Genomic DNA, 25,507 nt, shown 5'->3' on the forward strand with positions numbered 1-25,507 from the left:
AGAATTATATATGCCAGCAATCAAAAGAACTAGGCCTGTGGCCAAAAATATAATATCCAGCAAAATTATCCTTAATATTGAATAAAAAAATGGACATTCAATGAATTTGTAGATTTTCAACAAAATCTGAACTCAATAGAAAATTTAACATAAAAGAGCCAATATCCAATTTTATCCATTTAATTAATCCATTAATTTCAAGGAAATTAACATGGACAAGTTATTTATGTTTTTTTTTTTTTTTTTTTTTTTTTTTTTTTTTTTTTTTTTTTTGCTGAGGCAATTGGGGTTAAGTGATTTGCCCAGGTTCACACAGCTAGGAAGTGTTAAGTGTCTGAGGTCAAATTTGAACTCAGGTCCTCCTGAATTCAAGGCTGGTGCTTTATCACTGTGCCATCTAGCTGTCCCATTTGTTTGTTTGTTTGTTTGTTTTTAATGGAAATATACACCATATATTTAAGCTTGACAAAAGAAACTGGATAATTCAAAAGAAAGATTTATACAAATGAGGTGTAGAGGAAGAATAGACAGAGGTATTAGAGGGGGGGAAGAGGGCTCCTAATTCTGAAAACCTGATCACTTTTGGACTGGGTTAAATAGGCTACACTATTTATATACCATGAAGGGTATGGCACCCTTCAAACTTCATAAAGGGAATAAGGAGGGAGGGCTGGAAGGGGGAAGAAAAGGGTGAGGGGGAAAAAGATAAGGATGATTTCATGGGTATGGAGAAGTTAAGCAAGAGCAAGGCAAGTTAAATAGCAGGAGTAAAATAAAAGAGCAGGGATAGGAAAGAAGAGGAATACACTATAAGGAATAGGAATAAATATGCATGTGGGTATGTATGTGTGTGGATCTGTGGGTGGATCTTGGTTCCTAATACTACCTTACTGGTCTTTCTGCTTTTAGTTACCTTTTCAATTTATCCTTTATACCACTGACAGATTAATTTTTTTAAAAATTCAACCTTCTTATTTCATTGTTTCTTTGCATCTGCTGAATTCTCATCAAGGATTTAAAGAACAAATAAATAAATGTTAGAAAGAATATTGGATTTTCAGTCAAAAGTCTTGAGTCCAAATTCCAGTTTTACAAATTACTGATGACCCTCAGCAAGTCATATCATCTCTCGAGATCTCATTTTCCTCATTTAAAACAAAGAAGATAAATAGGGACATAGGCCTAATGATCTCTAAGGTTTTTTTTTTTTTCCAAGTGCTAAAATATGTATCTAAAACATGAATTTCTCTATGCTCTTTCCCTTACTTGATTCCCCTATTGGTAACTACTTCCTTCCTACTATCTCCCTCTACTTAGTGTCATGCTTCTCATATGTACTTATTTATGTTAGACAAATACAGCATTTATTAAGTTCTAGGAACTGTGCTAAGCACTGAGTATACAGATAAAAACAAAGAAGGTAGTCTTACCCTCAAGGAGATTGTATTCTAATGTTAATAATACCAGTTAGCAATAATAAAGCACCTACTATGTTTCAAGCAATAGGGATGTAAATATCAAAATGAGACAGTACCTTTCCTCAAGGAACTCACAATCTATTGGCAATCAAAATGAAGGAAAAATTAGAAGTGATTATTGATGTATGGGAAGCAAGACAGCATGGTGGATATCTAGCTTCAGATACTTACTAGCTATATGACCCTAAACAAATCACTTATCCTTATTTACCTCACTTTTCTTATCTGTAAAATGAGGTGGGAGAAGGAAATGGCAAACCACACCAGTATATTTGCCAATAAAGCTCCAAAAGGGTCCACAAAGAGTTGGACATGACTGAAAATAATTAAACAACATTAATATATGGGACAAGTAATCCAGCGATGGTTCTAAGGCAGTCAATCTGGTTGGTTGGAAGAATAATTGAGTCTTCATAAGAAATATCAAAGTTTAGAATAGGAATAAAAGGTTTTGGGGAAAAGATAATGAATTTCGTTTTTGATATATTGAATTTGATATGGTAAACATACTGTGAAGATGTCTACCATGTTCTTGGTAAGATGGAACTGGTTTATGTGTTTTTTTAATCTCCCTCCTCGTCTTTGGTTGGACCTTGTTTTCAGTCTCATATGATGCACTGTATAATGCACTTACTTAGTTGCACTTACTTAGTTACACACTATAAGTATATAGGCCTTTAAAACTAGTTGAAAAAATAATTAGATTTTGTTTCAAGACTTACCCTTAGACCTAATTTCAAAAGCTAAGATTGGTATTAGTCCAGGGTTTATGTTCATATCTAGGCACTACCCTTCAGGATGACAGAAGTTTGGAATGAATAAAATCTTCCTTTATGTGTTTTTATCTAATGAGGAGGTAGTTTGATGAGAGAGTAAGCACAGTCACTTTGCTGATGGGAAACAGGGCCAGGATGGGACACACACCAATGCATCTTTTCCCTGAAATAGAAGGCTATATTTGAAGAAAATGAAATGCAATGAGTGCATTAAATAGGCATATGTGGGTACATATATATGTCTATGTATATACACATACATACATATATACATATTTGTATATTTTCAGAATAAGGCAGAAAGAATTCTTGGGGTCAAGGTTGAATGCTAAAAGCTACTGGAATCTATCTAGCTAAGACTTGTAAGATGCATCTCATTAACACCAAATTATAGCAGAGCCCCTGTGGAGCTGCATGTGACAGTCCCATTAATGCAAATGGCATTCATTATGATGACTGTTGTTTCAAGTGAAAGTAAAAGGAAATCATATTAGAGGGAATTACTCATTAAACCTCAGAGCTTAAATAAAACCCACTGCTAAGTAGGCCACCCGGGTGGAATATAGGGTTACCAAGGTTGGCTGCTGCTGTCCTTGTTATACTAGGACTGGTCTGACTTGGTTATAGGGAGAAAGTTGAATATAAGATAAAAATGTCTTACAGGTATCGGAGGCTTGGGAGATTCCAGAAGGCCTTAGGGTCAATGAGCACCAGGTTGTTGGCTTTCTCGATTCTTCTGTCAAAGAGAAATGAACATTGCATTTAAGTGAAGGGAAGTATTTCTTCATCATTTCATATTTATTTAATGAACTTTGAGGCTATCTTATGGCTTGGAAAGCTGCAAACTTCTTGTTGCTAAAATGCCCCCAGTACCACTTTGCTCATTCATTCATTCTTTCACTCACAAGCATTTCTTTATGAAGTGCATTTAACTCTGGTTGTACAAAGACCACAATTTGTCTCCTCTTTGTACCAAGGAGATAAAACAAGCTAATTAAAGCAGGGGTCCTCAAACTACGGCCCACGGGACAGATGCGGCCCGCTGAGGACATTTATGCTGCCTGCCGGGTTATGGCAAAATCAGACCTGAAGTGATGTTCGACCTAAACTCGCTTTACCAATGCACACTTCAGGCACTGGACTGAGGCGGCAGAGTGTGAGGCAATACCGAGGTGAGGTGAGTTCCCAGGCCGGGTATGGTGTGGGGAAGGGAGAGAGATGCAGAAGATGGAGAACTGACGGCCTGTGGCCTTGTAAAGTAACAGAAGCCATCACAACAGACAGGCGCGAGGGATGTACATACAGTGCATGCTGCACATATCATGGCTGCTGCAAGGAGAATATATTGGCTATGATGTGGGTATAGTAACAGTTAGTACTACAAGTCCCAGCTTGACTGTATTATTGTCATCATACTGTAATGGCAATGTAATGGCTTCCTCTCTACCTCATGTTGCGGTACTGATTGCTAGTGTTGCCCAGAGTGAGGCTCCTGGTACCAGGCTGTGGCCCTGTATCCATAGTGACCTCATGTCTGGCTATTGTAGTCATCAGTTTTATCATTATGTGTATGTTCTGTAGTTTCATAAAGAGATGGAATATTGCTAACATATGTCATCACCTTATAATCACTGGGGGTCTGATCTTAGTGCCCCCTACTTATCCTGAGTATGAGGGGGTACAGAGCTGGTGTACTGCTTCATCCCCCTCCCAATTCTTAAGGTCCCCATACACTTGTGCAGCTTCAAGTCATATGATGACCTCCCCCGGAAAGCCCCAGTGTATGATTTGTCACTGAAGCTCATTCTGCACATACAATATATAGCGTAGTTATATACATATATTCACAGTCTTGCCTGCAATTATCATAAATTATGAGTGTAGCACATATGATCATGCAGCGCTGGATCATGAGAATTGATCCCAGGATTCAGAGGAAGCCAGGACGTTTGGGAGGGCCGCCTGAGAGGTGACTTGTGTGCAATGAAGGTCTGAAGTGGGAGAGAGAGTGCGGAAAACGGAGACATCACAGCGCAGAGGCAGCTTGGAGGAAGTTGGGCATTGCAGTCTGTATGTCTCTGTGTGGGCAAAGTTATTGCTGGTATATTGTTTTTGTAGCACTGTGTGGGTGTATATAGATAGATAGATAGATAGATAGATAGGTATTTTCCTAATAGCAATTTGGAATCCCTTAGAAATAATGTCAAGAAAAAGAAAAATTGAATTATAGGCTATTCAAAGAACAGTGGACTTATGATCACTTTTTTATGCAGTACAAGGAAAGAGCTGTATGTCTGATATGCCAGTATATAGTGTCTGTGTTCAAAAAATATTAGTGTCGACACTATGAAACTCAATGTAAAGATAAATATGATTGTTTGGTTGGAGAAGTGAGAAAAGATAAAATATTAAAACTGAAAAATATATTGACAATTCAGCAAAATGTTTTTGTGAAGCAGAAGCAGCTAAATGTTTCATCACTGCGAGCAAGTTTTCAAGTTGCTAATAGCACTCACTGTCAGACCATTTGTGGAAGGAGAATTTGTTAAAGAATGCCTTCTTTCTGTTGCCAAAGAGATGTGTCCAGAGAAGGCCAATTTATTTAGTACAGTGAGTCTTTCAGGACCTACAATTACACGGAGGATTGAAGAAATGGGAGACAATCTGCATCAGCATTTGCAAAACTCCACACACAAGAAAAAAATTCATATTTTTCCTTGGCACTTGGCAAAAGCAATGATGTTTGTGATTCTGCACAACTTCTAATTTTTATTTGTGGGATGAATGATTATTTTGAAGTCATAGAAGAGCTTGCTGCATTGCAAAGCATCAAAGGAACAACTACAGGAGAGGATATCTATAAATGGTTTGGAGCTGGCCTGGGCTAAACTAGCCAGTGTGACAACTGATGGTGCCCCTAGCATGGTGGGGCCTAAGAAAGGCGTAATTGCTCACATTAACCAAGAGATGGACAAACATAACCATGCTCATCCAATAGCCATACACTGCCTCATCCACCAACAAGCGCTGTGTAGGAAATCACTGAAGTGGGACTCTGATATGAAAATTGTGGTATCTTGTGTTCACTTCATTAGAGTTAACACAATGAATCACAGACAATTTCAGGAATTTCTGTCTGAGCTGAATGTTGAGTAGGAAGATGTTCTATATCACACAGAAGTCCATTGGCTGAGTCGAGGGAGAGTTTTGAAACGTTTCTATGACTTCCACAGATAACAACTTTTCTGATTTCAAAAAACAAAGACGTACCAGAGCTCAATGATGCAGAATGGAAATGGCACCTTGCTTTCTGACAGATGTAACAGAGCTCCTCAACAATTTCAATATGCAACTTCAAGGAAAGGGGAAGCTCATCTGTGATATGCGATCACATGTCAGAGCATTTGAAGTAAAATTAGGCTTCCCTCCTCATCAACAAGTGAAGGAGGAAAACTTCTGCCATCTCCCCACAACTCAGAATCTGTTAGCAGAAAAACCGCTGATTGCATTCCCAAACAAAACATGTGTGGATTCATTGGGAAAATTGCAGATTTAAAAATTTAGATTTAAAGAGCTTCATCTCCATGAATAGGACATACAGCTTTTCCGTAATCCATTTTCTATTGACATTGAAAATGTGGATACAATTTACCAAATGGAACTGGCTGAACTGCAGAATTGTGACTCTCTGAAAGATGCATTCAAGTCAAGCAGCCTTCATAATTTCTATGCATCTCTGCCCTCTGAGACATATCCTCATCTCAGGAACCATGCACTCAAAATGGCAACTATCTTTGGCAGCACTTATGTCTGTGAACAGACTTTTTCTAGAATGAAACAATGGAAATCTCCAACCAGATCAAGACTATGGGTGCACACTTGCACCACTTGTTACGACTAGCAGTGACAAATATGGAACCAGACACTGACCATCTCATTAGCCAAAAGCAGGCCCGTAGTTTCCATTGAAATACTGGTAAGTTTGTTGATTTCATTTTACTTCATTTTAAATATTGTATTTGTTCCCATTTTGTTTCTTCACTTCAAAATAAGATATATGCAGCATGCATAGGAGTTTGTTCATAGTTTTTGTTTTTACTATAGCCTGGCCCTCCAACAGAATGAGGGACAGTGAACTGGTCCCCTGTTTAAAAAGGTTGAGGACCACTGAATTACAGCCTTTATCCTACCTGAGCCAAAGCAGAGTAGGCACAGAAGACAGACCTGGGAGGAGCATGTAAGACCTGCCAACCATAGCACCAGCTTTGCTGATAGAGAACAGACAAAGGAAGAGGAAGTGGAGAAAAGGAAAAGATGAAAGAAAATGGGAGAGGCTGAGAAAGAAAGAACAGGGAAAAGAGAAGACAGAAAGGTCGAGAAAGGGAGAATGCGGAAACAATGGGAAAGAGAAGAACACAGATAAATATCTTGGCTCTTTTATTTTTAAACCTGGAAATTGCTCAACAACAAGATCCCTCAGCAAACTTCCATTAGGCAATAATTTCTCTACTCACCCTGGACAGATGCTGCTCTATTACCATTAGAAAAAACAGCAACTTTTATCCCTTGTTAACCTGGTCTTTGTTCTGATCACCAGCTCAGAGGAGAACATGTCCAAAGCCCCAAGAAAATGATTGTCATATTCACTACTCACTGGATCAATGTATATTTACACTGATATTCTGTTAATTACTTTCTCCTTGTTTCATTAGTTTTTATGTTGCAATTACCTGTGGCTGCACAGAACCCCAGACTAGGTAATTAATCATTTCAAGCACAACAGGCACAATACTGGGGAGGGAGGCAAGGGCGATGGCAGCACCGAGCAAGGAGTGGTTTCTGTAATTGGCAAGCCCACTGAACCTCAGATAGGAGGCAGCTCCTTTCTGCAGTAGGACAGCTCCTCTGTAGATTTCCTGTCCACATTTCCTGTTAGAGGCATACAATTTCAAGCAATAAGGGAGAGACAGTAATCTTCTGAGAAGAGAAAGAGCCTGAGAGTATTTGGAGAAAGGAAAGAGGGAGTGCAAAGAACAATGGCAAAAATCAAGTGCAAAAGGAAACAAATCCTTGTTTCCTGGCTGTTAGCCTATTATTTTTCTTTTCCTCTCCTATTTATTTATTTCTAATTTATGAAACAAAACAGGCATTTTCCCTTTATATCTTGCTGCCTGGTTTGCATTTCTATTCTGGGAATTGATAGATGAGGGAAAAATAGATATTCCTATATATGGATAGCAACATGCTGTTAATAGCCAGACACAGAACACTACAGGTGCCTCTCAGTGATATCCATGGCCCCTTAAAAAAATTGGCCTAGAAATTGACATGGGAAAAATTAAGGGAATGACAAATACCTATTGTACCGATTATGATGACTGGTTGAGTAGATAATCCATTAAGATAGGTCATTAGTACTAATATCTGGAACAGACCCTGCAGATAGACAATGAACTTAACCCAAAATATAATTAGAAGAAGAGAGTGTATTGGACAGAATATTGGGAAATTTAGAAGAATTTTCATTGATTTTATGTTGTTCTCTCATAAAATTACAACAGCAATGACAGCAAAATCTATCACCGATATTCTCTTGGTCATTCCATATGGTTGGAATCATACAACAACCTCAATCTCAGAAGAATTCAAATTGGAGTGACACAAAGAACAGCGTGTGAGTATAAATAGACAAAAGCATAATACTTGGATTTGCATACAAAATGTGACATAAAAGAAATCCTCAAGAGCATGCTTAAGCATAGAGACAGCACAAATGATAGAGCATCAGATCCACAGTATAAAAGAACTGTGTGCAAATGTGACCTCAGACACTTATTAGGTTGATAAGTCCTTGGAGAAGTCACATACCCCTGTTTGCCTCACTTTCCTCATCTGTAAAAGGGGATAATAATTGCACCTACCTCCCAGAATTACTGTGAAAATCAGGGGGGATAATATATGTAAAGTTCTTAGCACAGAGCTGGGCACTAATTAGTAACAAATATTGGCTCTCATTGTTGTTTTGTTGTTAATGACCACAAAGAGAGGTAGGCTAGTTAATATAGCGAGAACAAGGGAGTAACAGAACAGTCTGTGTTGTCAGTTCTGTCCTCAGAATATTAAAAGATCTAGAAGACCTCAAGGAGTCTGGATAGATCTTTTGAGAAGAATTTGTATAAGCCATGGGCAAGACTTGGAAAGGATATGAAAATAGCAATGGGTTATGTTCTCTACCTCAGTCAGTTCTGACACTGATTAAATCAGGGACAAATTAAGATAAAATATAAAGGAGGAATTAAAAAATGCTAGCCAGTTTTGTTAGAAATAATTCTCCTTCAATATCTATATTTTCTCTTCCTGCTTTTCCCCTTTCTTATTCTCTTCTTCCCCCTCCCCCCCTTCTTTCATACTGTACCAAGATGAAAATAGTTTAAAATTTTGTATTAATGGAGATGGCTACTACTTTGATGCCAGAAAAGCCAACAAATAAACAAACAAAACCAAATCTCTTCCTTTTAAACATGATGAAGTTTTTTTCTAGACACACTTTACACATAAACTATTTTATTTATCTTCACTTTTTACCCTAAGGAAAGATTGCCAGTGGAAAATGATGGCTATTATCATTCTTTCTTCTCAAATATATAACCACTTCATCTTTGTTTCTTGCCATAGAATTACCTGATGATATCTTTCATCCCTGCTCTTGAAAGTTCCTTTTTAGTTATATTCAATCAGTCAATCAATAAACATTTATTTAGCACCTACTATGTTCCAGGCACTGTGCTAAACAGCTTATTCACACCTACCATGTGATTCTCCATTGCTCTCTGTGTGATACTGATTTTTAATTCTTCAGTGATCGTTATAATCCATGCTTCACTATCATTCAGTAGCACTAGTACAATGTTGGTATTAAAAATATGGATCTTCACTTTCATGAGATGTTGGGTATCATTTAAAAAGTTTTGCAATGTCCCCAAAACAATCCAGTCACTGTCCTGTTGTTCAACTCTTGGTCTATCTCATTGTTTATATGCATTGTATGTCCCAAACATACATATAGATGAACAAGTTTTATAGGTTGTCTATCTATATGCAAGTTGTATTTTTGGCAAAAGAAAATTTTGTTTGTTGGGCTAAAATCCTTTTGAGTAATTGGAGATCTTTTCCAGGAGGTGCTGCAGTGTTCTGGGGTTTGATGAAAGCAGAACATGAACATCCATGAACAGAAACTTTTGAAATACCTTACCATCCATGGAGAATCTGTCTTTATCTTCAAATTTGCTCTGGATCTCCTGTCATAATATTGAACACATTTGGTGATCATAAATCTCTCTGTGTGTATCCATATATAACACCAAATGTTTATGCTCATAGTGTTGTTGCACAGAGATGTTTCTGTCACTATATCCTATAAGGAATCTTGATGATTTTAATGTGCAGATGAAAAACACCTTATTTAAAAAGGAAAACTGGAAGGCAGTAGTTTTACTTTTTTCATAATTTATAGACTTATATGCTAGAGTCTTTGATTCTCTATATCTTTCATTTAGTTGTGAAATGGTAAAGTCATTGAACATCCTTCTCAAATGCCTGATTGTTCCCTATTCCTTCAAAAAGATATCTTTTATTCATGTCTAGATAAATCTTATGAAGAGTTTGTATAAATGGAAAAATAGATATATAGATAGGTAGAGACTAATATTCTCTTTTTTGTATCCATGTCCTCCCTCTTTTTTAAAGTGTTAATGAATTCTGAACTTCCCTCCATACCTTTGGTATCTTCCCTTCCTTCAAAAACCTTGAATAATATTCCCTCAATTCCTTCAAAATGATGTCACTTCCAGCACCATTTGCTTTTCTCTATATATAGTTGCATCAATCTGACTACTTTTTTCTCTTTGTCATTTTTATCTTTTTTACAAACACTATAGGAACTGTATGTAGTGCGACTGGCACAAGTCTATTGTTTTGTACATAATTGATATGTACATATATTTCAAATTCTTTTCCCATGTATATATGTATGTATATAAAAATAAACACTCACATACATAAACATGCACACATATATATTTACAAATATTTTCCATCTTTCTTTTGTTTGTTATCCTCTTCTCATTTTTGTTCTAAACTGCCCTTAGGAACTGTGTGTAGTGTGACTGGCACAAGTCTATTGTTTTGTAGATAATTGATATGTACATATATTTCAAATTCTTTGCCCATGTATATATGTATGTATATAAAAATAAACACTCACATACATAAACATGCACACATATATATTTACAAATATTTTCCAACTTTCTTTTGTTTGTTATCCTCTTCTCATTTTTGTTCTCAATTGCCCTTAAAATGATAATGCTTACAAGTTTTCTTTAAATTTTTTTAACCATTTAGTATGTCTCTGTCTTATTCAGTGATATTGTTTATAATCATTCATTAATATTCTTTGTAACATTTTTTGCACATTATTTTATAGTCTAATGTGGTGTTGTATTTGGCAGCCATCTCTATTTGGAAACTTAGTCAAATGATTGCTTACTAGCACATATCTGGACTCTTTTGTTCTTACTGCTGTGGGCGATTAATTTACATTGGTTAAATGTCTTCATAAAATTATTATAGGTTGTACTTCTGTCATTTCTGTTATCCATTTACTATTTGGGATTGTCAGTTATTCAATTAAATAGTTTAAGATTGAGTTTAGGGAATAGGTTTCTCATGTTATTATTCTTGCTTTGCACTGATTCTCATCTTAGCTTTAAGAAGTCAGTATTTTAACTACATAGAAAGCTGATACATGGATATCTTCCACATCAGTAACAAATCTTTTTCTGCCTGTTAAAATTAATCTATTTCTTTTTTATTCTTTTGCAATTTTATTTGCTATCATGACCAGCAAATACAAATTTTTTTCTTAAGGAAGTGGTTTTTTTTTTGTATAAAGACCTGAAGTTTCTTTGTAATCACCAAATCTTTGGTTCTTCTTCCTTTTCAAATTCCAGTTTATAATGTTTTTCTTCCCATTCTCACTTTTTGTGCCTTTGAATTAAAGTCATAAAGCATCAAAATATATGTTTATTTAACCTGAGATATCTTAGAAATTTCTTCATATAATTTCTCTACAACCTTAACCTTAGTGGCCAAACTTCTTGTAGAGCTTTAGTTATTTTCATGGTGGTCTTCAGGCAAGTACTTAAGACTAGTAATAGAATATGGATAGAAAATAATAAACCATCCCTTGAAATAATGTTTGTGTTACCTTTTTATAGATAAAATTCAGTTTGCGCATTTCATTTTTGCTTCCCTTGAAATACCTGTGATGCATCCTTTAACTTAGTAGAATATGTGAAAGTTCAGGTCAGCCAGTGGAGAAGAAAAGAATAATGCATTGTAAGTAGCATATGTAAACTGCCCTTATTAGAGTTAGAAGTGGCCACCATTTTTCTTACTTACATTTCATGTAACTTTGGTAAATTGGAGAACACGTCAGCTTCTATTACTTCCAAGGCATCATTTTGAGAGATTTCTCTGTGGATAAAGAGATGCTTGATTAGATTAAATTAAATTACAAAAATATTTATTAAACATTTGTTAGATACCTTGGGGGTAATGAAAAATCCATAGTTCTTATCTCTAAGAAGTTTATAGTTTAGGTGGAGAGATTAGACAAAGAATTTATGTAATGTCTCATTGTGTGGAAGGCACAATTAGAAAATAATACCTAGGCAATGTATAAGCAAATGAAAGATCAAAGAATCTTTAAATCTTTGATATGTAAAGGATATTATCAAGAATACAATCTGGCCCTTATTTTTACAGATAAGGAAACTGAGGCCCAAAGAAATTAATAGTTAACTTAATATTGAATATCATAAAGCTGCTTAACAACAGAGTCAGGATTAGAGAATCTAAGACTTAGAACTCTCCAATCAGGAATCTCTTTTGTAGTACAAATGAATCTATTATGGACAACTTTTTAAAGATGGGATTTTGATCTGAGTTTTGAAGGCTGAGTAGGATTTGGATATAGAAGATGGGGAAGATATTTTGGTAGAAGGAACAAAAATGAACAAAACAAGAAACTATGGGTTACCTGTGGTATGTGTTATTTTCAGTGTTAAGGGAGAAGGGGCCACAGAAAATGTTTGAATTGGGCTAAAGATATTATTATGAAATATTGCAATTGAAAAAAAGAAATATTATAACTGGTCCTTTGGGAAATAGAGAAGTAGATAAAGAGAGAAATCAATGTGATGATTGGAGTCTGCCCTCCTCATCTTGACTGGCACCTCTGACCAACTGTTGCTAGCAGACAGAAAAGCACAGGAATTATAGAAGTGGCAGCACCTCCTAGACCATTGGCTCTACTTCCAACTTAGTCCTCACATTTGAGGAACTCTTTTGGAAGAGACTAGTCATCCCCACTAACTGCCAACCACCTGACATTCACAGGACAGATGAACCAGCCAACAAGTCAACCTGAGAGAAAGACAGGAAATAACATGCATTATCTTAACCACCACCACCACCTTATCACCAATTCCCTCTAGAACATGATGGAGATAGCCTAAGATCCTGAATCAAGGAGGTTTGGAAACAGTAATCTAGTCTCTCTAGCAATTAAAAGTAGTTACTATGGAGATATAGTCTGGAAACTGCTCCTGAAGGTGCCTCAATCACAGTTAGTGAAAAAAAAAATCTTTTCACCAGAGTTCTTAGCTCTATTAAACAGTTCAACAAAAGAAATGTCTACCATTTTTTTCCAGTTGAAATGCCATCAGAGAAGAGGAATTGCTGTCTTGCTTTGCAATTGTAACCTGAAGATAATGGGACTTTTCCATCTGACTTTAATCTGATACCCTTCCATGTTATCTCCAATATTAGAACATGAACTCTTTGAAAGTAAGGTTTGTCTTACTTTTCTATTTATGTCTCCATTCTTTAACTCAGTGCTTTGCACTAATATATGATTAATAAGTGCTTCCTTTAATCACCCATTGATGTAATTTGCTTTATTTATTTATAATAGTCTGACTTCAATAATAAACTATATCTCCTTGAATTAGAGATGAATCATTGTTGAACAAAGCAAATGATATAACAAAGGGAGAAGAATTTTCCTAATAGGAGGGAGTTTATGAGTCATTTTCTGATTGGGTAACACACATCAAGAATTTAAATGGTACAATGTTCAGCGTGCTAATCCTAGTCAGAAAAATCTTATTTGAAATCTGATTTTATTAGCTGTGTGACCCTAGTTAAATTGCTTAAATTCTGTCTGCTTCAGTTTCTGAATTACGACAAAGAGATAATAAAGTGCTTGCCTTTCAGGGTTGTTTTGAGGATTAAAGGAAAAAATATTTGTAAAGTACTTAGCTTAGTGCTTGGTGCATAGTAAATGATTAGTAACTGCTTTTTTTCTTCTCCTTATTCCCTTTCCCCATCAACCTCAGAAGAAAAATTCTGGGACACTCTTCATAAAGGGCTGACCAAAGGAGAGTGTCACAGCATCTGTGATAGAGTCTAAGAGAGATTTCAGGAGATAGGATTATACCCACCAGTGCCCTCTTATATTGGGTTGTATGTATCAAAGTCAAGTGATGTCCTAATTGACAACATAATCTCTTCTTTAATATTCTTATTATAATCCTTATTATGCAATGTGTTTTAAAGTGTCTAGAATGTTCCTGTTATCTGGGGACATGAGTTTAAATAGAATGTGTTATTTCTTTATTTCTGTATTATTATAGCTTCTAGCCAAATATTGCCTATGTTTTTGTGTGTGTATTTTTAAAAACTGTTTTATTTATTTTAAACATTCTTTTAAAATTTTGAGTTTCAAATTCTCTACCTCCCTCCACCACTTCACTGATAAGGCAATGAGATAACTCAACTCACTGATAAGGCAAGTGATATTATATCAATGACACATGAAAAATCATAGGAAGCATTTCCATATTACTAAAAAAAATAAAGAAAGTGAGAAAATTATACTTCAATTGACACTCAGAGTTAATTATCCTTTTGGAGGATGATAGTATTTCTTTTTATAATGAGTCCTTTGGAATTGGTTTGAATCATTGTATTGACTATATTGTAGTCAATTCTTTTACAGCTGATTATAATTACAACATTGCTGTTACTGTGCACAGTGATCTCTCAGTTCTCACTTCACTTTGCATCAGTTTATACATTCTTGCCATGATTTTCCTGAAACCACTCTACTCATCATTTCTTCTAGTAAAACAATACTCCACTACAGCTTGTTTAACCATTCCCCAATTGAAGATCTTCCCCTGGATTTCAAGTTCTTTGCCACCATAAAAAGAGATATAAATGGTTTTCCTTTTTCTTTGACCTCCTTGAGATACAGACCTAGTTAGTGGTATTATTGAACAAAGAGCATGAAGTTTTATAGCCCTTTGGGCATAATTCTAAATTGTTCTCTAAAATGGTGGGACCAATTGATTACTCCACCAACAATTCATTAATGTACTATTTTTCCTCATCACCTCCAACATTTGTCATTTCTGATAGATGTAAGATGGTACCTAATGATGGGTTTTAATTTGCATTTCTCTGATTGGTAGTAATTTAGAGCATTTTTGTATGACTATAGTTTTGATTTTTTTTTTTTTTTTGAAATCTGCCCATTCATATCCTTTGACCATTTATTAACTGAGCCAATAATGGTTCTTACTTTTAAAAATTTATTCAATTCTCTATATATTTGAGAAACACAATCTTTTTTTGAGTATCTTGCTGTATTTTTTGATACTACTTCATTGTTCATGACAAAATAGATTCCATAATTATATCTTTAAATTAAGTCTATTTTTAAAATTATGACTGTTACTGCTGTCTTTCTTTTCTGTTTATGTTTTTTTTTATTGCAGCAGAAGCATATTAGATTCCGTTCTTGTTCTTTATTTTGATTCTCTCTGTGTCTCTTTTAAATGGCAAATTATTGAATTCTGATTTCCAACTTTTTCTGCTATCCACTTCCATTTTATAGGTGAGCTCAATGCATTCACATTCACAGTTATCAATAACTGTATATTTCCCTTGATCTCATTTTCTTGTTTCTTCTTCTCTTTTTCTTTTTATCTTATTAATGAGGGAAAGGAAAGGGGGAACCCCGTTTGTTGGCGCATAGATAATCCCATGAGGTGCAGTGTTCCCTGTAAATGAATTTACAGGCCCAAAAACCTAGATTGATAAATAAAAGGTTTATTGTAGAAATTTGGAAGTAAAGCTCAGAAGATGATGGGCGGTACCCCCAAGTTCTTGGGGGGCTTTTCAGTTAGCTCAGATCAGGTGAGGGGTGGGGGAAGCTGAGCAGATAGTAGGGCTGGGCCCGGATATTCAAAAGGGTGCTTTTGACCAGGATTTGTGAATCAATCAGCCATGGGTTGGGCAGTCAGAGAGGAATCTTAAAGGGACCTCAACCCCCATCATTATCTTTTCTCAAAATCCATTTTCTTTTTAATTACTGCCTTCCTTAATCCATCCTCCTTTTATCATACCCCCTTTCTTTTATCATCCTCCTTTCCTATTTCCCTATTAGGAAAGAAAGATTTTTTATGCAACTAAATGTGTGTGTGTATGTAGACATGCATATATCTATGTATATACACATAGTATCATCTGCTACAGGTCAGGTATTAGGAAATGGTGGCCAAAACTCTCTCCTAGCTATTTCCCTGACTCATTTTCTTTTTACCCTTTTATTTCTTTTACCCTTAATTTTTGTTGTGGGAACCTAGAGTCTGGAGAAAATACTTGTCTCCTTCAATTCCCCCAGTCTGATCTTTCTTATGAATCCTTATCCTATGGCTGTGGGTGGGAAATGTGAAGAGTATGCTTCTTGGATTGCCCTCTCCAAAATAACAGAATCTTTTCTATTTACCCTCATGAGTTGCCTACTCTTCAGGTTTCAAATACTATGCTTCACACATCATTCTTTGGAAGATGGAAAGGTACAAGCTCTCTGATATATCCTCTATCTCACTTTCTGTCTTATTCTATTTCCCCCCTTTTTTCCTTTAAACTATCTTTCATATTCCTGGTTGGTCTGTTTGAAGAAAATTCCTCTGGCTAATTTGTATCAAGGGGACTTCAAAATTAAAACAGACTCTTTAATTCATTTCCTGGACTGGCATTGGTCTCTAGGGCTAAGGACCAATGACCAAAGCCTTCTCAATCCTTTTTCCTCAGCCTCATCTTCTCTGAATACTCTCAGCCCCAATGGGATCTCCTTCGAGATTCCTCTTCTATGAATCTTAACAGTCACTCCTAATTTTCCTCTCCTTGGTCAAGATGAACTATGAGATTCATCTAAGAGCCAATACAAACTGTATGATTTTTTTTGTTCTATGTTCCTCATTTTTATCTCCAGAGACCTCTTCATGGGCGTAGCTATTTCATGAACTTTACATTTCACAAGAATTGAAAAAAATTGGCACATATAATATGTGATCTTAGCAAATTTTCCTTCTCTAATAATCAGAGGAAACATCACCACAACTTGAAAGAGTTAACATATCACTGCAGGGCCCTCATTTATTCCTAGGGAGTAACTTGGAATGTAAGAAGAAGAGAGTCCACTACTCAGAGGCTCAGACCTCATGAAGAGACTGGGCAACTTAATTAGTTAATGTTTATAAAGTGACTTGGAAATGAAAAGTGCTATTATTAGGTGTATTGGGGAAGGAGCCCATGCAGTTTTAATGCAGCAGCTGAGAGTGTCTCAGGAAATCTTACAGGCAGAATTAATTTAAATTGGCTTAGAAAGGAGCACTGTCACCCAGACTGGAAAACAGCTGAAGTGCTGAGAAGAAAATCCAAAAGCCAAGGGAATGTACTAAAGGGAGGGAAAGAGAAGTCCTGTGAGAGCATTAAAAGTATATACTTCAATGTTGTAGGTAATCGAAGTGTTGTTTTTGAATTCAATAGCTTAGTGAAACTATCAGGGTTTGGGGTTTAAATCCCCAGTTGAGGTGTGATTGCCCCAGCTAAGGCTATGATTCTATTATCTTTAGTGATTCACTCTGTACATTAAAAAGCTCACACCAGAAAATGGGGAGTCATTTCTGGTATTTTGGAGTGAGGAGGTAGCTAGGGGATTCTTTCCAAAGCCAAATAATCATCAATTATCCCCTTTCAGGTGTGAGAGATATATGGAGGATGTGAGAAGGCTGTAGCATATTTCCAACAAAGTTTAGTAGAAGAAAGTATATAAAGGGGACAGAAACTTTGTGTCTCCTTCCTTTGTGGTTACTTTTGCTGTTCCCTTCCATTTTAAGCATGACACCAGAGAGATGTATGACTGGAAAAGGAGGTGGGCTGATTCTGTAGTATGGATGAAAGATGGCAGTGTCAAGATTTCTAGAGATGGCCCCAAACATTGAATAAATCCTCTGGGGAGAACTTAAAGGAGAAAATGAACAATAGTTGCATAGAATGAAAAGATAGAATTGTATTGAAATCTGCAGAATTGAAGGGAAAACCCAGATCACTGGTATCACAGAATCATGAAAGTATGAAAACTGGATTCCAGGAGATATTAACCTGTTATTTGAACCTTGCTTCTAGTGAAACATCTGATGATTTGGATTTATCAAATACCTGGAAAATTCTGTAGGATAATTTAAAAATGAGGAGAAATGTGTTCAAATACTTAAAGCAATAGAGAAGGACAGAAAAAAGGATAAGAAAAGTAAAAGAGAAATCTTTGAAGGTTACTCTTAGTGATATCAATAGATTTATGTTATTCCTGATCATTATCTAGGATATAGTTATACTAAGAGTAGCTTATTCCTGGCTTATAATTTGGGTATATGAATTGATCATATACATTGATGCTCTAAAAATACTTAAAATTAATTTGGCAATTCATTATCAAAGAGGGACCTGAGCAAGAAAGAAAAATGCCTCTGAAAAGGAAAGCAAATGTTTGCAAATAGGATTCTTCTAAAATTTTTTTTCCATTTTCATGATGAAGTCCAAAGACATATTGGGATATATGTCGAACTGAGAGTTGGGTGACCAGGTTTCTAGGTGCAGCTCTGCTGCTTCTTAGCTGTTTCTGGTTATCTCTTTGCAATTGTAAAGAATGTTGGACATCATTTTGCTTTATGTATAAATATACCTTGCAATGTCCCTGACATAAGCATATATATTTCCTGAACTCTTACAATAACAGGGAGCTCTTACAGGCAGTGAGACTGTAATGTCAATGAGGCATTTTGAGAGATTTCTAATTTGGGAAATCCTTCTCTATACTGACCTGAAATCTGTCTCCTTGTCATTTTTTCCCTCCCTGATCCTAATTCTCCTCTTTGGAGTCACAAAGAATATTTAATGTTTCTTTCACATAACAACCCTTATTAAAGATAGGGGATCATTTCCTTTCTGCACTCATGGTTTCCCACTCTCCACACATATATTTTCTCCTATGTAAAATGAAAGAGATAAAAAAGGTAATCTCTAACAACTCCTAACGCTGACATTGTTATATAATTCTGAAATTTAGACTATATCACTTCTGGGAACTCTCCAACAGATGGCACTGGTAAACCGAAAAAACATTAACCTACCCACCAAAAACTGGGAACTTTGGGGGTAGTCCTGTGAGGAGAAAGAGGACATTACGTTTTTTCCCCAGAGGACAGAAATACCCCTCCTCCTAAGCCATAACTTATTTATTACATGTCAGATTTGTACTTTGGATGATTTGGGAAGTTGAACATTTATTATCTTAGGAAGGAGGAGCCTTGGAGTGTATTAACTTGGAAGGTTGTCTTGCTATTCCGGTAGAGATGGTGGAAGAGAGAAACCCTCTCCTCCTATTAAGCCCTGTCAAATCTACCCCAAGCACTGCATGAAATACACAATAAAACTGCTGGCTGAATCAATTGGGGGCTGGTCCTCTAGAATGAAAGGAAAATTTCTTCTAAGTATTCCCCAACAGGCCGTCAATCTGTAAATGGGCTGAAAGCCCCTGTGAGTTATAACTAAGTCTGCAGGAAGAGGTTTGGAATCCTTTTATAATCACCCAAGCAGTCAGTGATGGTAATTGAGAATCAGGATTATAAAAATAACTTTGCTTATCGGAACATTTACACCACTCTTAAGTGCAACATCATAAAAGCAAGATAACTTGAAACAGGCTTTCCTATATTGTTGTTAGTAAGGGATTTTTCACTTTCAGGTAATTTGAAGGTAATTTTGAAATAAAAAGGCAGAATCTTAAAAGAGCATACTCATGGAGAACTATAAAGCATCCATAAACTTGTACCTGCTCTTGACCCTAGTACCCAATGGCCCATATTTTCAAGCCAACAGAGAAAAAGAGGTAAAAGATAAAAGCTCATTTGCAGGATAAAACTTCATTTTTAGGTTGATGAAAGCAAAGATTTAAAGCCCCTTTCTTCCAATTATTTTGCTATTTCTCCATGTTTGTGAGGGAGAAAAATCTTGTGACTATGTTATACTGAAGGAAGAATCCCAAAGAAAAAAGAAGTCCAAATAAAAAGAATCAATAAGAGACTCCAAGATTATTATATCTAGTACATATAATAATAAAAGAGAATTGACCGCAGGCTTAGGAGATCTGGATTTTAGTGTCAGTATTGTCACCAATTAGCCATGACACCTTGGGGAGTTTATTTATCATATCTAGGTGTCAAATTGCTCTCCTGGAAAATGAATGGTTTAGATGATCTTGTACCTGAATCTAAAGGTAGTGAGTCTGGGCCAGGAATGATTATGTATCTGAGACTATGTACTAGACAAGAAACAAGAAGGAAGGAAAGTGAGCCTCCTTTTATTCTTCCAGAGAATGGGCTTGTGGGTACTCCCAGGGGCTTGTGGGAACCCCTACAGCCAATGAACTTACTCCTTTTTAAAGTTATGTAAACTTTTCAGAACTCCTTTTAAAGGTGTGAACTAAAGGTGTGAACTCTGAGCTAGAGAATTATTTAGACAACCTGTTAGCACCTTGTAATCCTAACAATATGCTATCATGTAGAACATAATTTCCATAATAAGGCAATACATTCCAGAATAAGGCAAATGAAAATATGTGCTTTGATCTGCATTCAGAATCCTCTTTATCTGAACATGTATAGCATTTTCTTTCATGAGTCTTTTGTACTTCTCTTGGATTGTTGTGCTGCTGAGAATAGTTGAGTCAATGATAGTTGATCATCACACAATGTTATTGATACTGAATACAAGATTTTTCTGGTTCTACTCACTTTACTTTGCATCAGTTCACACAAGTCTTTCCAGGTTTTTCTGAAATTTATAATTTCTTATTGCATAATAGTATTCCATTACATACATATATTACAAATTGTTCAGATCTATTTTCTAGATCATGTTTTTCCAATGAGTTTTTTTCCTTTTTTTTCTTCATTTTTTTCATTCTTTTGATTTTGCTTGAATGATTGTTGATGTTTCATACAATCATTAACTTTCATTTGGCCAATTCTAATTTTCAAGGGTGTGTTTTCTTCAGTTAGCTTTTGTACCTCCTTTCACATTTGGCCAATTTTATTTATTTATTTTTTCAATCTTATTTTTTTAAAATTATTTTCAGGGTAACTAGATGGTGCAGTGGATAGAGCACCAGCCCTGAAGTCAGAAAGACCTGAGTTCAAATATTGTCTCAGACACTTAACACTTCCTAGCTGTGTGCCCCTGGGCAAGTCACTTAATCACAATTGCCTCAGCAAAAAAAGAAAATCAAAAAAATAAAATTATTTTCTTCAGTAGATTTTTTCCCCCATTTGGCCAATTCAGTTTTTTTAAAGAGTTGTTTTCTTCAGTCATTTTAAATATATATTTTAATAGTTTTTATTTATCAGATTATGCATGGGTAATTTTACAACATTGACTATTGCCAAACCTTTTGTTCTAATTTTTCTCCTTCTTCTCCCCTTCCCCCCACCCCCGCCCAGATGGCAGGTTGACCAATACATGTTAAATATGTTAGAGTATAAATTAAATACAATATATGTATACATGACCAAACAGTTGTTTTGCTGTACAAAAAGAATCGGACTTAGAAATAGTGTACAATTAGCCTGTGAAGGAAATCCAAAGTGCAGTTGGACATAAATAGAGGGATTGGGAATTCTATGTAGTGGTTCCTAGTCATCTCCCAGAGTTCTTTCACTGGGTGTAGTTGGTTCAGTTCATTCCTGCTCTATTGGAACTGATTTGGTTCATCTCATTGTTGAAAATGGCCACATCCATCAGAATTGATCATCATATAGTCTTCTTGTTGCCATGTACAGTGATTTCCTGGTCCTGCTCATTTCACTCAGCATCAGTTCATGTAAGTCTCTCCAGGCCTTTCTCTCAGTCATTTTTTGTAGTTCCTTTTTACAGCTGTTGACTTTCCTTTCATAATTCTCCTATATGTCCCTTATGTTTTCCCACAAATTTTCTTCTCTCTTATTTGATTTTTAAAGTTCTTTTTGAATTATTCTAAGAGGTCATTTGGGTTTGAGACCAATTCTTACCCCACTTCGAGGCTTCACATGTGGGCCTTTTTGTCATTGTTGCCCTCTTCTGAGTTCTGGTCCTGGGCATGTGAGGCACTGTTCCAAGCTCTTGTACAGGGGGGTCAGCAGTGTGTTCACCTGACACTGTGTGTTCACTGACTTTCCATACTGGAGTCTCAGGTGTTGACAGACCACCCTAGCTGTACCTGTTTTCTTGATATTCTGAGGATGGTTATTTGCCTTCTGTGATGCAAGCAGCATGTTGAAGAGTCTTGGTTGTTATGTTGTAGCTTAGAGCCTCCCACTAGCTTGCCTGATTTCTGTTTTGGTATGTACTCCTTATTTACCCAAGTGAAACCAGACCTTTCCTGAAGTCCTTCCAAGTTCTTTTAAGCTAGAGAATTGTTTTACACCATCTTTTTGTGGGTTCTGTCACTCCAGAATCCCATTTAGAAGCTTGATTTAATATTGTTTCTAAAGGAAACTAGGGAATGCTCAGGCAACTTCCTGGATTCTCTCTCCCATTTTGTCTCAACCTCTGATGCCATGAAATAAATATATATTTTTAAAAAGAAATAGCAGCTTAACACAAGAGAAAAAACCCCATTAGTCAGATGACAGATCTCTTGAAAATTAGAATGACCTAAATGACTTCTAGACTCTCTTCCAAACCTAACATTCTATAGGGTAGTATAGTGCAAAGAAAACCATAACCTGCCTTTTGACATATGGATAAAGTGTATTCAATGAAATATGTTAGTTACACAAGTAGCTCTATGTAAAATGGTTTTTAGGTATGTACCAGTTAGTGAATCATTGGCCCCACATTTCAGGTTGGCCCTTCCATAAAACTAAATAAACTAAAATAAATGAATAGAGCCAGAGGCCAGGAGTGGAAATGGTATATTCACTCTCCAGCTTACAATTATTAGTAGAGTTATTCTATGTGCTTGGCCTGCTTTTGGGCTCTATTGATCAATAATGTGATTTATCATCAGTGATTCTGCTGTGGGGTATCTTGCACCAGTGACTCCATTATTGCCATCTCTTGGGCTTGCAAAGTCTCCTATCATATCTTCGTTCTTCTACTATTAAAAAAAAAAACCTATTGGGAGTACATTCCCTATTGGGAATCCTTGCCCAGGTCAGTTATCAATAGTTGTTGGGGATAGGGTAGAGATGGTCCATATGTATATGTATTCTGCTCACTGGTCTGTTCTCTGAACAAAAAAAAAAAAAAAAAAGGTATAAATCATCCTATTGGATCACTGTTATAGGCCAGAATAAAGAGATGATTCCTCTTACAGAAATCCATTTCTCCAAAAGTCCTTGCTAGCCAATTACTAATCACCTTGGATGCTGCTTTAGTTACTGGAAACCACGTATTTGTTGGTTTTGTCTTCTTAACATAATCTAGAATAGAGAAGTATAATCATGAAATAACATAGGGCTAAAGACATTAATTTTATTAATATTAGGAGCATCATGAAGAGGAAATTTTCTCTACTGATGCAGGTTGGGACCTTCTCTGCAATTTAGAGTCTTAGCGAGTTGTTTGGAACACTGAGGTTGTGATTTGCCAAGGGTCATGCAACCAGTATATATCAGAGGTGCTAGGTGAACCTAGGTCTTCCTAGCTTCAAGTTCCTCTCTTATGCTCGTAAATGGATCTCCTCTCATTATCTCCTTTTCCAATACAGAAACAAACTATAATGGGTTCTTTAGAATGCTCAAACCCTCTTTCCTGCTTTAGGAAACACTGGGTTTTCAGTCTTGTCCAATTATCACTCATCCTCTGGATGGAACTCCAATAGGTATTAAAAATGTAGTCAATGATATTTTCAAGATTTTTCAGGAAGAAAGAGATCTTATATATTTTATGAAGATTCTTAACTAGGACTAAATCAGAAAGGGATTTCCATTTATCCAGCACACTCCAATAACTTGAATCCCTCATTCTGTAAAGCTTTAGTTTGGGGGCAAAGTCACTTCTGGGAACCTGAGTGAAGTGACAGGAGCATTTTTGGCAGCACACCTTGGCAGTCTTGTCAAGGATTCCAGGATTTCCCCTGGTAGAAAATCAGTTGCCTGCATTATTGCAATAAACTGTCCCATTTAATCTGACAAGCATTTGATCCTGAGAGATGAGCTTTCTAACCAAGTCCCTGGATTTGAAAGCATTAGCCTTGTCTCTGTACACAGCAATTTTCTAACCAGTGACTTGCAAGGATGTGTAACACAAGAGTACATGCAGTACATTTAGAAGGTGAGTTTTCTGTTTGCTGCATTAAGGTCAGTGGAACTCAAATGCTTAAAATCACTGATGGTCTTCTTGAATCAGGGAAATCACAAAACTTGCCACAGAAAGCTGATAATTCAAAGGGAGGTGAGGTTATAATGCTCACACCAATCTTTAGGTGTGGACCAACCCTCAGCAAAATAACAAAGGAGCTGGGGATATGTCTTTGGTGGCCTTGCGTTCCTGTGTCTAAAGCCAGTTGTAAAAAGATCACAGGAACATAGATTTTGGGCTGTATAGGTGAACAGATGAAGAACATGTCCAAAACTGAACTTATTATCTTTCCCCCTAAAACCTGCTCTCTTACTATTGAGGATACCATTATTCTCTAAGTTACCCATGGTGTCATTCTCAAATCCTCACTCTCTCATTTCCCCCTAATCCAACAATTTCCTAGTCCTGTCAATTCTACCTTTGCAACATCTCTCATGTACACTTACCTTGTCTTCCTCTGGTCAAATTCTCACACCTGGACTGTTGTAATTGCTAGCTGGTTGGTCTCTTTGCCTCAAACAACTTCCATCCTTCACTCAGTTACAAAAGTAATCTTCTTAGAGCTCAAGTCTTACCACATTTCAAACGTATTCAATTAACTCTATTGGCTCTTTATTTCTTTCAAGATGACATCTGAAATATGTTTTGCATTTAAATCTCCATTTTCATTGTCTGTTCTCCTTGTCTGGAATTCTTTTCTCTTCACATTTCTATTCCCTGGCTCCTTATCTTCTTGAAGTTCCAAATAAAATTACACCTTTATTAAGAAGCCTTTCCCACCTCACCTCTACCCAATGCTTTTGCCTTTGCCTCTGCAGTTATCTTCTAGTTCAGTGATTAAAGGCTCCATAAGAATAGAGGCAAAAGATGGCTTAGTTTTCCTAATCGATCTGGGGAACAGAGACCTGGGAAATTCCTTATCTTAAAATGGCTAAAATCTCTCACTGTATCTGAGGCCATTTCCAGTTGTTTTGACCTATATCTTGCTACTGGACTTTGATGATTGGAGAAGGGAGTGAGACTTAGCATAGCTTTACCTTATGTAAGTTTGATTCATTTAAAGGTCAGGACATCACCCTCTGGAAGTCATTGGATTTTTTTGAGAATGTATACGGAACATTAGAATATAAGGTCCTTGAAGGCAGGGGCTATTTCGGTCTTTCTTTGTTTCTCCAGTGCTTAGCACTGTGCTTGGTGCATAATAGGCACTCAATAATAACTCCTTGATTTGACTTGAAGGCACTTGTTCAAAATTATATAGTTATATAAATAGCAAAATCATGATTTGGACCTATCAAGATCATATATTAGAGCTAAAAGGAGTCTTCTAAGTCATGGGTTTTTCTCCTTATTTTATAAGCAAAGAAATGGGGACCAGAGAGTGAAGAGATTTTTCCCCAGTGTCACATAAAAAGGATTTAAATCTAGATTCTCTGA

General features: G+C 36.2%; 1 protein-coding gene across 4 annotated transcripts in view; it reads right to left on the reverse strand.

The window, feature by feature from the left end:
* FSHR (follicle stimulating hormone receptor) overlaps window positions 1–25,507 on the reverse strand; it is a 243,883-nt gene that overhangs the window by 86,726 nt on the left and 131,650 nt on the right. For all 4 annotated transcript variants that reach the window (XM_074286803.1, XM_074286805.1, XM_074286804.1 and 1 more), the window contains exons 3-4: window positions 11,717–11,791; window positions 2,916–2,990 (exon numbers count right to left, since the gene is read on the reverse strand). In XM_074286803.1, coding sequence (XP_074142904.1) covers window positions 2,916–2,990; window positions 11,717–11,791 — 150 coding nt within the window. The remainder of the gene's footprint in view (window positions 1–2,915; window positions 2,991–11,716; window positions 11,792–25,507) is intronic.

This window comes from Sminthopsis crassicaudata, chromosome 2 (genome assembly GCF_048593235.1).
Source record: "Sminthopsis crassicaudata isolate SCR6 chromosome 2, ASM4859323v1, whole genome shotgun sequence".
Classification (NCBI taxonomy): Eukaryota; Metazoa; Chordata; class Mammalia; order Dasyuromorphia; family Dasyuridae; genus Sminthopsis; species Sminthopsis crassicaudata.